Source organism: Nelusetta ayraudi, unplaced genomic scaffold, assembly GCF_046127955.1.
Source record: "Nelusetta ayraudi isolate G7.1 ecotype Tasmania unplaced genomic scaffold, CSIRO-AGI_Nayr_v1 ptg000172l, whole genome shotgun sequence".
Classification (NCBI taxonomy): domain Eukaryota; kingdom Metazoa; phylum Chordata; class Actinopteri; order Tetraodontiformes; family Monacanthidae; genus Nelusetta; species Nelusetta ayraudi.
In genome coordinates this window covers 404,946-420,422 of record NW_027466221.1, presented here as the reverse complement: position 1 = coordinate 420,422, position 15,477 = coordinate 404,946, and the positions used below count along the sequence as shown (strand labels likewise).

General features: G+C 49.5%; 1 protein-coding gene across 9 annotated transcripts in view; it reads right to left on the bottom strand.

Moving 5' to 3' along the window:
- Window positions 1-1,242: 1,242 nt before the first annotated feature.
- Window positions 1,243-15,477, bottom strand: part of LOC142880780 (protein sidekick-2-like) — a 194,852-nt gene continuing 180,617 nt past the window's right edge. Inside the window, exons 38-45 of one of the 9 annotated variants that reach the window (XM_076014716.1) lie at window positions 15,262-15,423; window positions 14,785-14,910; window positions 13,962-14,126; window positions 13,740-13,880; window positions 12,105-12,267; window positions 8,081-8,210; window positions 3,952-4,008; window positions 1,243-3,484 (exon numbers count right to left, since the gene is read on the bottom strand). In XM_076014716.1, coding sequence (XP_075870831.1) covers window positions 3,026-3,484; window positions 3,952-4,008; window positions 8,081-8,210; window positions 12,105-12,267; window positions 13,740-13,880; window positions 13,962-14,126; window positions 14,785-14,910; window positions 15,262-15,423 — 1,403 coding nt within the window. In that variant the 3' untranslated portion in view covers window positions 1,243-3,025. Of the gene's footprint in view, window positions 3,485-3,951; window positions 4,009-8,080; window positions 8,211-12,104; window positions 12,268-13,739; window positions 13,881-13,961; window positions 14,127-14,784; window positions 14,911-15,261; window positions 15,472-15,477 lie in introns of all 9 variants that reach the window. The other 8 variants (XM_076014712.1, XM_076014713.1, XM_076014714.1 and 5 more) reach the window with 8 other exon arrangements.

Below are 15,477 nucleotides of genomic sequence, written 5' to 3'. Positions count from 1 at the left end.
TCCTCCCTCTCCGCCCGCCTGCACAAGGTTATCTCTGGTTATCTCGCCTCGACCCCGGTGATCCAATTAGCATCGAACACCATCTGATACCCGCGTGTTCCCTGCATGGTGAAGGGAAGCCGCTGTTAATTCAGCACGCAATTAAACACGCAGAGGGACCTGGGCGTCACCTGGCGGTCAGTCTGATGAGTTTAATGGGCCAACCGAGGCGGCGTTTCAGCTGGGTTTTTTTGGGGGGGAGGGGCGGGGGGTTTATTCTGGTGGGCAGAGAAAGATTTAAAAAAAAAAGAAGGAGAAGAAGAAGAAGAAGCCAGCCACGTTTCCGGCCAGATAACAGGATTTCACAGCGTCCACACTGATCCAATTTAGCAGCACCTCGGCTCACAGGAGGCTTCGCCGGAATGTTATCATCTAATTAGGTGTCGATCAATCCCACACGTGCTCAGATAGGAGGCCGCCGCCGCCGCCGCCGCCGCCGCCGCTCAGGTTGTCAATTAGAGGGAGAGTTGAGGTGAGTTTGGGCTGATCTGTTGGCTCCGTGATTTTCCTGCAGGATGCAGGACGTTCTGCGGCTCCGCCCCGCTGGATCCCTGCCGCTGTAGCGGAATGATCCGAGACTTCTGCACACTCATGTCCGCAGAGTGCCCTTCTAGTTAAAGTTTTTCGGTGGAAACGGGCCAATTAGGGCGATGATTCTCTCCCACACGTCCAAACTTTGTGATGTCCTGTCGCATCAGGAGCCACAAAAATTCCTAATGGTGTGTTTTTTTTTTTTTAAAAAAAGAGAAAACCTTCAGCACAGCCTCTAAAACTCCTCTGTCTTCTTGGCCTCCACCGTTGGTGTGTGGTGACTGTGGTGATGGCAACTTAATTACACACTGGTGCTGCTACACCTGCAGCATGAAGCTCCAGGACGCTACTTGTAAAATACGTGCCGATAATACCACACTGATAGCAGTTGTAAATGTATGTATATGACAATTTGGTTAAATTTGTGTTTGTACTGTAGTGAAACTTGTTCTGGAAAACAGAACAAACAGATAAATAACGGAACATCTGTGAAAAAAAAAAATCCAAAGTAAATCTGTTATTAAGTACTTAGTATCGGTATTGGTCAGTATCAAAACGCCAGCGCTCGTACTCGACTTGTTTTGTAAGAAAGTGGTATCGGTGTATCACTATGAAAAACTGTTGGGAGACTTTTCCTTTTTTTTAGATGTGTACAACTGATCAGCGGCAGCGTTAACATTCAAAAATAATTTATTTCAGAAATGTACTGTGATCACATATTTCATCCAGGTTCTGCATGATAAGCTTGTAGTTGCATACAATGAAATCACCCCACAGAGGAAAACAAAAGAGAGAGAAATCACAAAAAAGCATGATTATTATTATTTTTTTGTTCTTTTCCTTTCGTTGAGTTATGGGAACTAGGACCACACCACTTAGTCTTTACAATAGCGTTTATAAGTGGGGCTGGCCACGCCCACTGCCGCCGCCGCCGCCTGGATCCAAGCAGGTTTTACAGCTGCTGCGGGACAATCTCTTCATGAACACACACAGAGTGAAGGATCCTCCCACACACACACACACACACGCCACAAGTGCAATCCGCACGCACACATGCACACACGCGCAGTAGCATCTGGGACGGCACAGTCACACCTGAATAGTACTAGAGTGTCAAACACACACACAAGGGTCAGAGGTGAGGCAGGTCATGACATCATCTCCTGGCAGGGGGCTCATCGCCGCCCGACCCGCCGAGGAGTTCTAACAGCAGGAGCAGCAAAGAACAAAATCAGAAAACATACAAACAAAAAAATACAACAAAACAAAAGCAAAACACACACAAAAAACGTCTGCTGCGAGCGAGCGATCGTCCCAGACTGGTTCAGTTCCACCCTCGCAGGTCGGATCTCAGTAGGAGTCGAAGCAGAATGAGGCTGCAGAGGGTTAAAAACATGGGTTGTGTGTGTGTAAATGTGTTCACAGCCCATGTGCGCGTTTGTGTGTCGGGATTAAAAGGAGTCAGTGGTGGTGGTACGAAGCCTCGTTCGGCACCGACCGCCGCCGCCACTCGCTGCCAGAGGTCATCAGTCAAGGCAGCTTTGATCCACCAGGACACGCGCAACAACACACGTACACTTTGATTTTGTTTTTTTTTTTTCTGTTGTGTTGTTTTGTGTGTCTGCGGGATCCTTCAGGCGCAGCGCCCTCAGTGACGTCCCGCTCTTCTGTGTCTCTGTGCTATCAGCGGTTTTGCCGGAAAAAGACGATTTCTTTTCTATTTGGCATGAATTTCACGTCCGCGTTCATCTTCAGTTTTTCTGTTGTTTTTTTTTTTTTTTTTGCTTAATTTTTCTTTTTTGTGTTTTGAATTTACATCCCGTCCTCCTGCTGCAACATGGCTCCATCATACTGGTGACTCCGTTGCCATCGATGCAGACGTGATTTTGTCCTCTAGGTACATCAACTATATATATATACTGTATATATATATATATATGTATATATATTTTTGTATGTATATATACTATATATATAAATATTTATGTATATGAATGGTTTGTGTTTTTGAAAGATTTTGTGACCTGTACAGAATTAAAGAGATTAGCAATGAATGTGTTGGGGGAAAAAAAGAACACAAAATGAGGAGGGGGAAAAACAAACAAACATCATGCGAGTATGTCAGGTAGCAAATCAAAGGTGAGAAGAAGTGCCAGGGAGTGACAACTAGGGGGCAGTAAAAAAAATCAATGCCTCTACGCTAGCAAACTTCCAAACGTAAAACAACATAACAAAGAGAATGAATGGTGCTCAATCGATCCTGTCCTGCGCGTCAATGGACGTGCAAAGAAAACACACGTTAAAAAAAAAATTCTTAAAATGAAAAAAATGCAAACGCAAATAAATGATGTGATTGAACCGAGTGCGCATCTCACGTTCTCCTTCAGCCGGAGCTGGTTTGATATTTAGCCTCATGTTTATGTCCTTCCTTCCTGTCAGCATTTCTTTCCCTCTCTCACACAAAGGAGGAGAATCCAGCGATAGGGGCTCTGGAGCCAGGCGCCAGGCTGCTGGGTGGCCTGTAGAGGGTGCTGTGCTGGCTGGGAGGGTTACTGGAGCTCTGCTGGCAGGGGGTGGGAGTCCGGCTGCCCTTGGGCCTGAACAGGCTGCCCTGGCCCTGGCCCTGGCCCTGGCCCTGGCCCTGGCCGGGGGGCTGGCCCTGGGCCAGCTGGGGCTGGGGGCTGGGCGAGCTGAGCTGCGGCGGCAGTGGGGGGAGGGGCGGCAGCGGCGGCGGGACGCAGTGCTCGGCCTCGCCCGACTCGGACTCGGTGTAGCTGTAGGCCTGCGCCCGCGAGATGCCCTTCTGCTGGCGGCGCCAGGAGTTGTAGTAGGTGGGGTCGCTGATGTAGTGGTTGACGAAGGAGTGGGTCTTCTGCCGGCTGGGGTCCACCTCGTACTCGCTGTCGCTGCCCTGCTGGCGGGAGGGAGGAGGTACAGCAGACAGACAGAGGGAGAGAAGGGGGAGGAGTTAGCACGCTGCACGTACAGCTGTGTTTCCGGGTGGCAGGGGTTAGAGATGTCGAGGCTTTTTAAATGCGAATGGATGTCAAAAAAAAGTTATTGGATTATTTTGAAGCACGCCAATCAAACCACGACCATCTCTGACAACACAACACACACACACAAAACAGCATAGGCACCACGACAATTGCCAAAGCGTGAATGTGGAAGGATGGCGTGTTACACCGACACAAGAGTCACATGGTTCAGCGCCGATCCGCCCCACGTCTGGCTACATGTTGCGTTGTGTGCAGCAACAGTGAAACAACACTGGACACACAACTGACACAGGTGGCGAGTGAACCAGGTGACATTCACAGCAACAGACAGGCATTCAGGCAGGCAGACAGGCAGGCAGGCAGGCAGCCACAGGAACCTCACCAAATGCAGTGGGAGTGCATGGAGGCCACCTGTCCCATATGAGAACACCAGCGCCTCCTACAGGTGAACAAAACAATGTTTTTTTTTTGTTTCTTTTTTTTTGAACACATAGGCCATAACAGAATGATTCAAATGGACCAGTGAGGACGGCAACGACTTGTGATGGATGGGAGAAAAAACAACAACAACAATAACAACAACAAGTTCAGGTCATCGTTAGTCACAGTTTGAACGGCTCAGTTGGGGGGTGGGGGGGTTTGGGAGGGGCAGGAAGTTCAGCTCACTGACTCACTCTACGAGTCGCTTGGATTTCCACTCAAACGACTCATCGCTGACCTGCTGCTTTCTGTCGTTCTGTGTCTCAGATCCTGGAAGTGCTTCACTGGGACCGCCGGGGACCGCCGGTCGCCCTCAGTTAATTACCCAGAATGCAATGCATTACTGTCTGGCCTCTCCGAGCATCATGAATCACCTGGCCTGCCATGAACAAGTGCTATATTTGTCCCTGGATCTCGTCCCGGCGAGCCGGAGAGTCGGCCAAGTCCAGAGCCCAGAGCCCATGATGCTTTGCTGCTCTCTCTCTCGCTCGCTCTCTCTCTCTCTCTCTCTCTCTCTCCTCTGCTGTAACACTCAATCACGCCTGCTGGCACGCTCTGACTGTGTGCTAGGCCGCCGTGGCCCTCACGCTCGTCATTACGCAGCACATATGTGGGCCAGAAGGCGGCGGAGGACTCGGATCTCCCCCCCAGCAGAGCCTGGTTTCTGGACTTTTCACACTGTTGTAGAATCTGAAACATTTCCTGCCTCTTTAACAAAGAGAAAATATAAAAACACAGCAAGGCAATTGTCACTCTTCAGGAATGAAGAAGGATGACGCTCCCTCCCTCCCTTCTTTTATACATTTTTCCATGTCTTATTTCAGGGTGACTTGTGTTTTTACATCAGCAGCTGTTTTGTTGTCATTTTCGACACTTGAGAGTTCAGAGTTGAAGATCATTCCCTCAGTGGGAAGCTGCAAGTCCTCGGCCTCCAGGGAAGCGTCGACACCGGTAACAATTATTGAACCCCCACCGCCCCCACCATCATGAGGTAAAATTAGGCAGAAAAGGATGGAAGTGGTTGCAGGAATAGGCGGGTACAGAAGATGGAAGAAGATGGAGGATGAAAGTGGTGAAGTCCTCCTCACTCTGGGAGGCAGGCGAGGGGAGGAGGTGGGAGGAGGTGTGCGTGTCACTGCACTTGTTGAAGCAGGCCTCTTGTGAAAGATAACGTGATAATGTGAAAGTGTTGAAATGTCCGTCTGCAGTGTTGAGCTAACTTGCCTGTCAAGAAAAACTTCAGCAGGGTTTTTTTTGTTTGTTTTTGTTTCCGTCTCGAGCTTCAGGCGAAACCCGCCAGTGTTCTAGAGGTTAAAAACTTCCAACTTTGAGTTATTCATGCGTTGAAAAAAATGAGGACGGTATATAAACAGGCTCCTGACAGACGGCCCCTCCCCCACCCGGCCTGTCCACACACTGCTCCTCCTTTGTCCTCTGGTTATGGATTATTGCGGGGGGGGGGGTTGTGTCACTCTCATTGATGAAGTGAACTCAGCAGGGGGTCCTCAGCCATGCAGACAATGAGTGTGTGTGTGTGTGTGTGTGTGTAGGGGGATTACGGAGTCCACTGGCTTCCAGCAGACGCCTTTTTTTCCGCCCTAAATTCTCCTACGAGTGCAGTGTTTGAAGTGAGGCTGCGCTCCGTCACCGTCACTGCGGGGATGTTTGTCTCCTCGCCGCTTCATAACGTGTGTGTGGCTTTGTCAAACACAGCCCTAACAAGGGGGTCTAGCACTGTGTTAGCATTAATGCTGCCCTGCACTGCTGGATTTTCCCTCATTGAGAGTCACGACAAGATGTGTTTTCAGTTCAGTGTGAGACCTTTTATTTGTCATTCAAAGGCCGAGCCCGCTGTCTTGAAGTTGTGCTGGTGTGCGGCGACCTTGAGTGTCTCTAAAAGACAGCAAGTATTATGACTGTTATGAATGAAAATCCAACGGGGCCAATATGGAGTCATGGGTAGTCTCTGTTTCTCTGAGAGAGAGTCGAGTTGCAGCAGCCATTAGAGGAGACCAAAACACTGCAAAGAGTCCTCTGAGTTTCAGTGTTGACGGAGGAGAGAGAGAGAGAGGGAGAGCGGCAGAGCGAAGGGAGCAGGAGGAGAGAGGGAGGAGGAGGAGCAGGAGGAGAAGAAGGAGTAGGAGGACGAGGAGGGGGAGGTAATCTAGGAGCCATCGGCAACTCAGAAATGAGATCATCCGTCTTCCACTGGTTTGGGCCTCACATGTGGCATGAGGCAACCTTGGAGGAATGAGAGGCTGCACTCTCAGGGGGGAGAGAAAGTGTGTGTGGGGGGGAGGCGGAGGAGGGTGAGGAGGGGGATGAGGGGGTCTACCTGCGGGCCAGCGGGGGTGTAATTGTGGCCTGGCCAGCCTGCCGAGTCAATGTGAGCTTCCTCTAAATCCCCTCTTGAAGGAGGAGGAGCACAATAGTCAACTCATACCTGCAGGTGGCGCCCCCCGGGGGATTTAAAGAGGAGCAGCAGCGCAGTGGTGACACACTGGGCTCAGAGTTATCCGCTCAATAACACTTCAAAGAGCATTCCAGAGTTTCTCCCGAACACCGCCGGCCGCTGATACGGTGGCCCGTCACGGGGCCGCAGCAGCGACAGACTGAGGAGGAGGGGAGCGGGGGAAGAGGTGGGGGGGCAGAGGCCAACAAGCAGCAGCTCTGTGAGACTTTAGCCCATCAAAGGGCAGAAACATCAGAGCCTCAAACACTCTGAGCTGCAGCAGGATGAGTGAGGAGGCTGCGCGCTGCTGCAGGGAGCCGAAAAAACATGTCAGCGAGCTGATGACATCACATGACTCCTCATCAGAGACACAAGAAAGGTCCCGTCTGAGGGATCAACGGAGGGGACATTCCCAGGTGACCCAGGGAGTGACGGGATCTGAGTGGCCGTCAGGCAGGTGGGCAGGGATTCCTGCTGCCAGCAGAATCCTCAGCAAGAAAAAAAGAATGAAGGAAAACAAGACAGAAAGCAGCGACTGAAGGTTGAAAGCAATCAAAGATCTGGGACCCTTTCATCTGCCGAGGAGCAGAACCAGAACCAGAATCAGGAACAGGACCTGGCTATAAACTGCTGCAGGAGCTGCAGGTTTGGAGTTTGGAGGGTGGATGAGGAGGAAGTGCGGGTGGAGGCAGGAGTAGGAGGAGGTTGAGGAGACTTGGAAAAGGAGGTGAAAACAGGAAGTGAAGAGAGGCAGCAGGCTGAAATGAGGAGGACAGCAGACAGGAGGTTCGATGGAGAGTCAGCCGAGGACAGAGAGAGAGAGAGAGAGAGGAAGAGAGAGCTTCACATCCTATTGATCTCACTCACTCACTCTCTCACTCATCCTCTCTGACTCTGCTTGTTATCGTCACTACCACCAGTCAACCTGTGGGGACGCTGTGACCAGTCAGGTGAAAAAACAAAAGAATGTTGTCAGTGTAACAGGTTTGTTCAAACGGCCACTCCCACAGGACTCTTCTTCATTGAGTGCACGCTGATTCTGGTGGAAGTCTTAAAGCTTCACATCAATGGAGGGATGGTCATATGACTCGAGTGGTCTGTTTCACTTTCTTTGTTTTTCTGTTTTTCATTTTTTTGTTTCACTTTAGCACTTTTTTGCACTTGCTTGAGCGAGTCCCCCATGTGGTCAAGACTGTGTACTGCAGGAAGAAGCTCCGGACCAAAACTGACGTTTTCTTCTTACTTGTCATGATAAAAAAAAAACAATCTACGACAATTCTTGCTTTATTGAAAACAAAAGAGAGGTCATGTGACATTTGACCTCTGGCCTGAATGTGTCGCGTGGTGAGTGAAACAGGAAGTGACAGCGTGCAGGAACAGGAAGCAGCGACTGCAGCACACGGCCACACCACAATGCAGCAGCAGCAGCAGCAGCAGCGCTGAATTCTGGGAGAATTCAGGGATGACGCAGGTGTGCAGACACGGAGCGACACACAACGACACAATTAGCCGCACAAAAACTAGCCACACACACACACACACACACACACACACACACACACACACGGTCTCACTGCACCTGGGAGTCGGAGACCTCGGAGGGCTTTTCCGTCAGGCTGCTGCTCTCCGCCGGGATCAGGTCGTTGTACTTGGTGCTCACGTCCTCGTCAGAGTAGTGGAGGCTGCCGGGGCTGGGCCGAGGAGGAGACCTGGGGGAGATAGAGGAGGAGGAGAAGGAGTAGGTGGAGAAGGAGGGGGAGAAGAAAGAGGAGGAGGAAGAAAAAAGAAGAGGGAGCAGAAGAAGAAGAAGGAAAAGAAGAAAAATGACATGGAAGTAGGAAAAGGAGGAGTGGGAGAAGAAGAATGAAGAGGAGGAGGAGGAGGTGGAGAAGGAGGAAGAGGAGGATGAGAAGAAAGAACAGGGGCAGAACGAGGAGGTGAAGAAGGAAGGAGGGGGTGAAGGTGGAGGAGCAGGAGGAGGGGGGTGAAGGAGGAGAACAGGAGGAGGACAAGAGGGAGGGAGGGGGAGGTGGAGGAGGAGGAGAAAAGGAGGACGACAAGGAAGAGAAGAAAATCATTGGAATCATTCAGAAGTTGTGCTTCTCTCAGAGCAGCTTCAGATCACTTCCAGATGTCAGTGATGATCTTCATGGTTCTTAGTTTAACTGAATTGCCGACATTTGGAATACGCAGATGGAGGACGAGCGAGTCGGCCAATCAGATTGGAGGGATTGGAAGGGATCCTCACGTTAGCCGGTCGGTGATTGGAACGGATGAATGGAGAGAGAGAAAACGAACGATCAGTGCGAAAAAAAAAACCAAAACATTTTGTAGAGGCGGGTGGAAGTTTCTCCAAGCCAGCAGAGGTGGAGACAGAAACCTGAGGCACACCGGGAGGTTCAAGAGGTTCTAGGTGGTTTCATGAGGTTCAGGCTCATCATTGTGTGGTCCGGTTGTGGATGGGACCTGCTGCCCTCACAAAAGCTCTTTGGTGATTGTAATTTTTCCTTTCCTTTTTTTTTTTTTTTTAACTGATTTGCTTCTGCTGCATGGTTGAAGCCCTGAGAGGCTGATTCTTGATTCTTGAAGTTTTCCTCTGAACAAAGACATTGTGTGGGAGTGTCTGGAGCATCTGGCCGCCCTGCTGGCCGCAGCTGCTCACTGCGCTCCAGCTGGGGACGGTTCTGTTGCGTAAGCTCCTTCATCAGCTGCCTACAGGCTCTGCTTCTATCCAGGTGACTTGGAAAACATTCCCACATGTTTGTTGAGGGACACGTCTGATGTTTTTGGGGCAGGCCAGTTCTGGCCGAGTTTGAGAGAGAACCAGAGAGAGCCAATCAAAGGCGAGAGAGAGAGAGATATGGCCGAGAGGAATGTGGGCCGGTTGAGTCATTTCAAGCTGTGAGAAGATTTATTTTTTCAGTTGTTGACTGATGGAGTCAAATTAAAGCAGCTGATGGTTAAAAAAAGAAAAAGATTTCTTCTTCTGGGCATCTTTTGTGAGAGTTGAGATCCGTGTGTGTGTGCGTGCGGGCGGGCAGTCGTCCCATGAATGTCCCATGACTCCCATCCTCAAAAACACACACACACACACACACACACACACACACACACACACACACACACACACACGCATTTCCTTCTGATACTTAAGTTTGAGAGCTTTTCAAACAAACAAAAACAGAAAAACTGAGTGCGTTCCAGCATTTTCCTGGGTGGGGGAGGAGGGTGGAAAACGAACTCTAGAGGAAAATCACAACAAAAAGCTGTGATTCAATTATAGTGAATGTGTTGGCAATGGTTGAATTTGAGTGGAAAGAGACGAGAGGAGAAATGTCTAGAACACAGACTTCAGTTTGTACACCAGCTGATTGGAAGATGTTTTTCCCTGAACCTAAGCGTGAAACAGGAAGTGATGAGACTGTGGACAGTCGGTCCTGTAGAAACATCTGACAGAAACTCACTGGCTTTAGCAGCAGGTGGAAACTTGTTGTGTAATTACAGTGATTTAGAAAGTGACAGCGGCGCCGCCTTCACTTCACGTCCTCTGATAGACTCAATAACGAGGCAATTATGATAAACAACATCATATCTGAGTTCTCGTTAAGCCACTTCGTCTTCAGCGCAGCGGATCAAACGCGCTGCAGGATGAAAGCCGAACAGGAGAAGAACCCAGCAGAACAAGGTAGTCTCGGAGCCGCTACAACTGCTCAGAAACTGATTAATATGGCAACACATCGAGTTCGCACAGTAACTCTCAAGAAAACCGAGGCTAAGAAAAAAAAATCAGTAAATCATTTCAACATTGAGTGAAGACTGGAACTGGCTCTCAACTGATTTGTAACTTGGTTTTATAAACGCATGGGCTGAACAACTGTTCAGAGTTGTGTCTCGTAGTGCCAATTACAGCCTGTTTCAAAAGAATAATGACACAAGATCAGAGAGACCAAATCTTGCACCCCCAACGCACACCTCTCCTCCTCAACTCTGGTGGCACGGTGGCGTAGAGAGAAAAGGTCCTGAATAATTGATCATCCTGCTGGCCACCAGCAGGAGGCTCCACTTCATCGTCAGGAAGAGTGAGAACTGAACCATCAACCCTCCTCTGCCGTCTGGACTCATTATCAGGCTGCCTGCGGGGACCCATTAACGTGTCTCAAGTCTTCCAGACCTTCCTTGCTCAAGAGGCGTTCAAGACCAGCGTGTTAATCTGCACTCAAGTACTTTGGCGAGAGCCGGAGGAACAGGAGAAGCCGCAGGAGGTCCGTTCATCTCCACAGCTGGAACCTCGGAAGCAGCCCTGACTGGGTTACTGGGCAGCTTGAGCTAGTTCTTCTCCCTATGGCAGATGTCATCATCATGACGGGGAAAGTACATTCTCATGAAATTTGGTGTTTAAAGGTCCAGTGTGTGAAATTTAGCCTGCTTTATTTTTTCTTCACTGATTTTTTAAAGAATATACATAGCTGCCATTTTGTACCACCGTATTTCTAAGGAGGCCTGGTGTGGACAATCCAGCTGCCCGATAGTGCGTTTCGTGTTTTGGATGAACGCTTGCGTTCTCAAATAAACCAACAAAGAAGAAGGTGGACGAAGTATTCAAGTTTGTGTGTGCAGGCCAGTGTAGTTCATTGGCAAACTCAGGAGAGGGAGCATGAGCGAAAGAGAGCTGCAATCTAAAAATCCCCAAATATTATGCACTTAACCTTTAAGAAATTGACTGCCTGTTGATTAAAATTACAATTTGAGCATCTCTCTCTCACTCTCTCTCTCTCTCTCTCTCTCTCTCACTCTCTCTCTCTCTCTCTCTCTCTCCCTCCCTCTCTCTCTCTCTCTGTGAATGGAGGAGAGCAGGTTGGTGGAGAAGATGAAGTACCTGCAGGTCAAAGCCTTTCCAGGTACCTTGAAAACCATCCAGGAAAGGCTCCAACCTGGGTATGGGAAGACATGGGCCACCATTCTGCGGGTCACCGTTTGGACCCTCTGGTCTATTACAGGTTTCAATGAAAATCCTCGACAGACAAAACATGTCTCCAGAAATACAGAAACACACTGGTCCTGCAATGAATTCTGCCCTCAAAAAACTGACCAGATGGGAGCATTAAAAAAAAGAAAAGAAAAAGAAAATCAAAGCTGTGCAGAAACAGTCCAGTCACGAGTCGCCTTAAACTCTGCACAAACAGTCGTGGTGAGGCAAAAAAGAATATTTGTCTGGAAAAAATGTTAACTGTCTGTGACATTTGCAGATCCAGACACAGCATCCATCCCTGACTGGAGGCTGGGATTTGGCTGCCACCGGCACCGAGTTCAAAGATGGCGGATTCCCAGAGTGCACCTGTCACTCGGGTTAAAAGACGCTGGTCATCTGCTGCGTCCACCAGACTCAATGTTTATTTTTGCATTTGCGAGTCAGAGTGCAGGACTTCCTCACTGCCAGGTGAAAATGTTTGCACTGTGCCAAAGAATCTGAAGGGCTCGCTAACGTCCCCCGCTGTGTCAAGTGCCACCGACGCCATTATGCAAAAGATATTTCATGAAAGTACATCGCCTGTACCGCAGCTCATCATTCAGGGGGACTTCAAGAGAATGAGTCACCAACTGACCTGGTGTAAACTCCGTTCTTCCTGCAGAAGGAGTTCTTGACGGAGAGCCGGCGGTTGTTGAGCTCCAGGGCGGGGAAGCGGCCCTCGTCCAGGCTGACCATGTCGCCGTGGGTCAGGGCGTTGCAGTTGGAGCTGTTGCCTGGTGGACAGATGGACAGAGACACTGTGTGACCACAGGCCAGACAAACAGCCATGTTAGTGACAGTGACAGAGTGGATGACTGATATTACTGTCTCATTTTTTAACCCGGATAGATTTATAGATTGTGTAGATTCTGTATTTATCCCGAAGGAATTTCATATTCTCAACTGCACCATCATTCATCAACAAATCAGTTCATAAAGGAGTGCATCGAGAATTAGAGGATAAGAGAAAGATTGAGATTAAGATTGGAGGTAACAAATATTTGACTTTGTCAAACTGAAAAAAGAAATATTTTTTAGACATTCAGCTTCTTCTTTTTTGCTCCTTTTTAAAGCCTCTAGCTTGGGGAACTTTCTGTACTTTGTTGGATCAGCCTGAAGATTTTTCAATTCTATTTGCGCTGTTTAAAGAAGACGGGGCGACTTGTTATTTGGTTAACGTGCTGTTACATGCAAAATTAAGCAAAAGTGTGATCTTGTTTTTATCCATGTATTGTTTACCCATTGACTGAGCTGCTGCATCAAGCACACGTTGCATCAGCCTGCAGTTTGAGACATATTTTTTTTCAGCAAGTTTTTGAGATTGTGGATAGAGGATACCGGCAGTGAGACTGCTAATGTGATGAGGCTTTCGAATTCTTCAGCTCTGCTTAAAAAAACCTGGACGACGCTGAATTTTCTCTCCGACTGTGCAGTTTACAGTGCGCCGCTGTTTCCTCCTTCTTCTCAAAAAGTGACACATGCATATGCAGAACGTCCAGCCAAGCGGAAACAAAATAAGTTTCAGAATGTGATAAATGAGGCTGCGGCTGCCACGCATGGATGGGCAATAACTCTACTGTTCTCGTGGCCCCGTAATGATGGTAACGCGTGAACCGTCGGCCCCGCCCCCTGCTGCTCTGTGGTGGACCAATGCTCTGCTCGCTGTGTCACAGGTTAAAACTTCTGGGGCGAACCACAGCAGCTCCGTGGGCCCTGGCACCGGCCCCCAGCCAGGCGCTGCTGGAGGTCAATTGCTGTGGTTACACAAACACGGGGGGAAGGAAAAAAGCTCTGGCCCGGGCCAGATTCCTAGTGAGGAGGCTATGAGAGCCTCTTTGTGCTGCTGTGAGAAGGAAGCTCTTGGTTTCCCTCCGTCAGTCAGTCAGTCAGTCAGTCGGTAAGCAGTAAAGACGCTGGGGCCAGCGGAGTAGCCGCTGATGTCAGAGCTGCTTTGATTTTGGAAATTCTGAACTTGGGTTGGCCCCCCCATCATGTCATTTTCAAGGGGGTCCATACATATAAGCCAACAAGGAGCAAGGAGCAAGCAAAAAGTTTAGAAGCATTAACTCGACAATACATAAATTAATACAACACTTGAAGAACAAAAACAAACAAACAAAAATAAAACTAAAAGATGACAAAACCACAGTAAACATCATGAGGACATCAAACAATAACAACCGTAAGGAGTACGCAGCGTCGACCAGCGACACTGGTGCCACCCACTCACCTGAGTCAGACTTCTTGGCGTACTTCTTGCTCTGTCCCCGGATGATGAGGATGAAGACCAGCAGGAGGATGAAGATGAGCCCCACCAGGGCCACCACCACCAGGAACCACCACTCCTCGTAGAATGGAGCCACCTTTTGGGCTGGAAAGATAAAGGGAGAAGTTAGGATGAGTTTTTCTTTTTCTTTTCTTTTTCCGTCTCAGCTGATTGGACGAATCTCACCAGATATGGAAGGAGACGGCAGGCTGGGGGAGCCGTAGCCGTAGTCGTTGACTGCGATCACCCTGAAGTCGTAGGTGATGCCCTGCTTCAGGAGCTCCATGTTGAAGGTGTGTGATGTCACCTCCTTGGGTATGTCCTTGATCAGGATGTCCCACAGTCCCTCATCTGCGGCGGGAAGTCAGCCTGTTATTGCCGGGGGCGGCGATTGGATGCCTGTGCTTAATGCAAATCTACATCCCTAATGAAATTTTGGTAAAACTTCAAGCACAAGCCTTGAAGTTTGATGGCTCGCTTGGGGAAATCGAGCCGTAAATCGAGATGATTTATAACTCCCTCCACCCTCCGTCCAAAGCTGTTAGCAGTGTTACGGGCTAAACCCCCCCCCCCCCAACCATCTCTGGGGGGGTTTAATCCATTATGTCGTCTGGACTTGTCTGGCTTTAAAAAAGTTGATCTAGTCCCAGTTTGAATCGGGAGGGTTGGGTGAAGCTATCAAAAGTTCTGTTTGGCCGCTAGCATATGGAGGGATCACAGCAGATTGAAGGAAGGGGGGAAGTCTGAGGAAGGTTAACCAAGCGTAAAATCCAACGCTAAGCACCCCCGCCATCACTTGTTTCCCAAGAGTAGTGAAACATGTCCCCTCATCCCCCTCCCTCTTCCCCCTCAGCCTGTCAATCACACTGAAACCAGACGCCAATCAATAAGCCATTAAACTGGCAGCGACACAGACACCGGGGTAGCAGCGGTAGCTGTCGACGCTTCACCCCACTATGATGAAAGTGGTGGTGGTGGTGGTGGTAGTGGTAGTGGTGGAGGTTCCAACCTGAAGGTCTGGCCTCGATCACATAGCGGGTGATGGGAGCTCGTCCTGGGTCGCCACTGGTCCAGTGGATGGTGAGAAAAGAGCCGGAACGTGTGATAAAAGGCTCCCCGGGCGGCCCTGGAGCTCCTGGGGGGAAGAGGGGGAGGCAGAGAGAGCTCAGCTGATGATGGGAAGTGTTCCAACCTACATCAAACTACGCCAAACTATGTCAAACTGCGTCAAACTACATGACATGAAACCACGTCAAATTGTTTTAAACTATGTCAAACTAAATCAAACTACGTTAAATTTTCAAACTACGCCAAACTGAGTCAAACTGCGTCAAACTGAGTCAAACTGCATGACATGAAACCATGTCAAATTGTTTTAAACAATGTCAAACTAAATCAAATTATGTCAAAAAATGCCAAAGTACATCAAACTACGTGAAACTACATCCAACTACGTGCAGAGAGGAGCAGGCGGCAGGAGATCTACCTTCTCCCGGCCCGGTGGTGATGTTGGCCTCCACCTCGGGCCCGTAGATGAAGGTCTTGGCCCGAATGCGGAAGTTGTAGGTGACGCCGTCGGCCAGGTCTCTGAGCTTCAGCCAGAGGGGGGCGCCGCCCTTCACGTCCACCGTCACCGTCTTACTGACGCCTGGGGGGGAGGGGGAGTGGACACAGTCGGCACAGGCCACTGAGGACTCTGGAC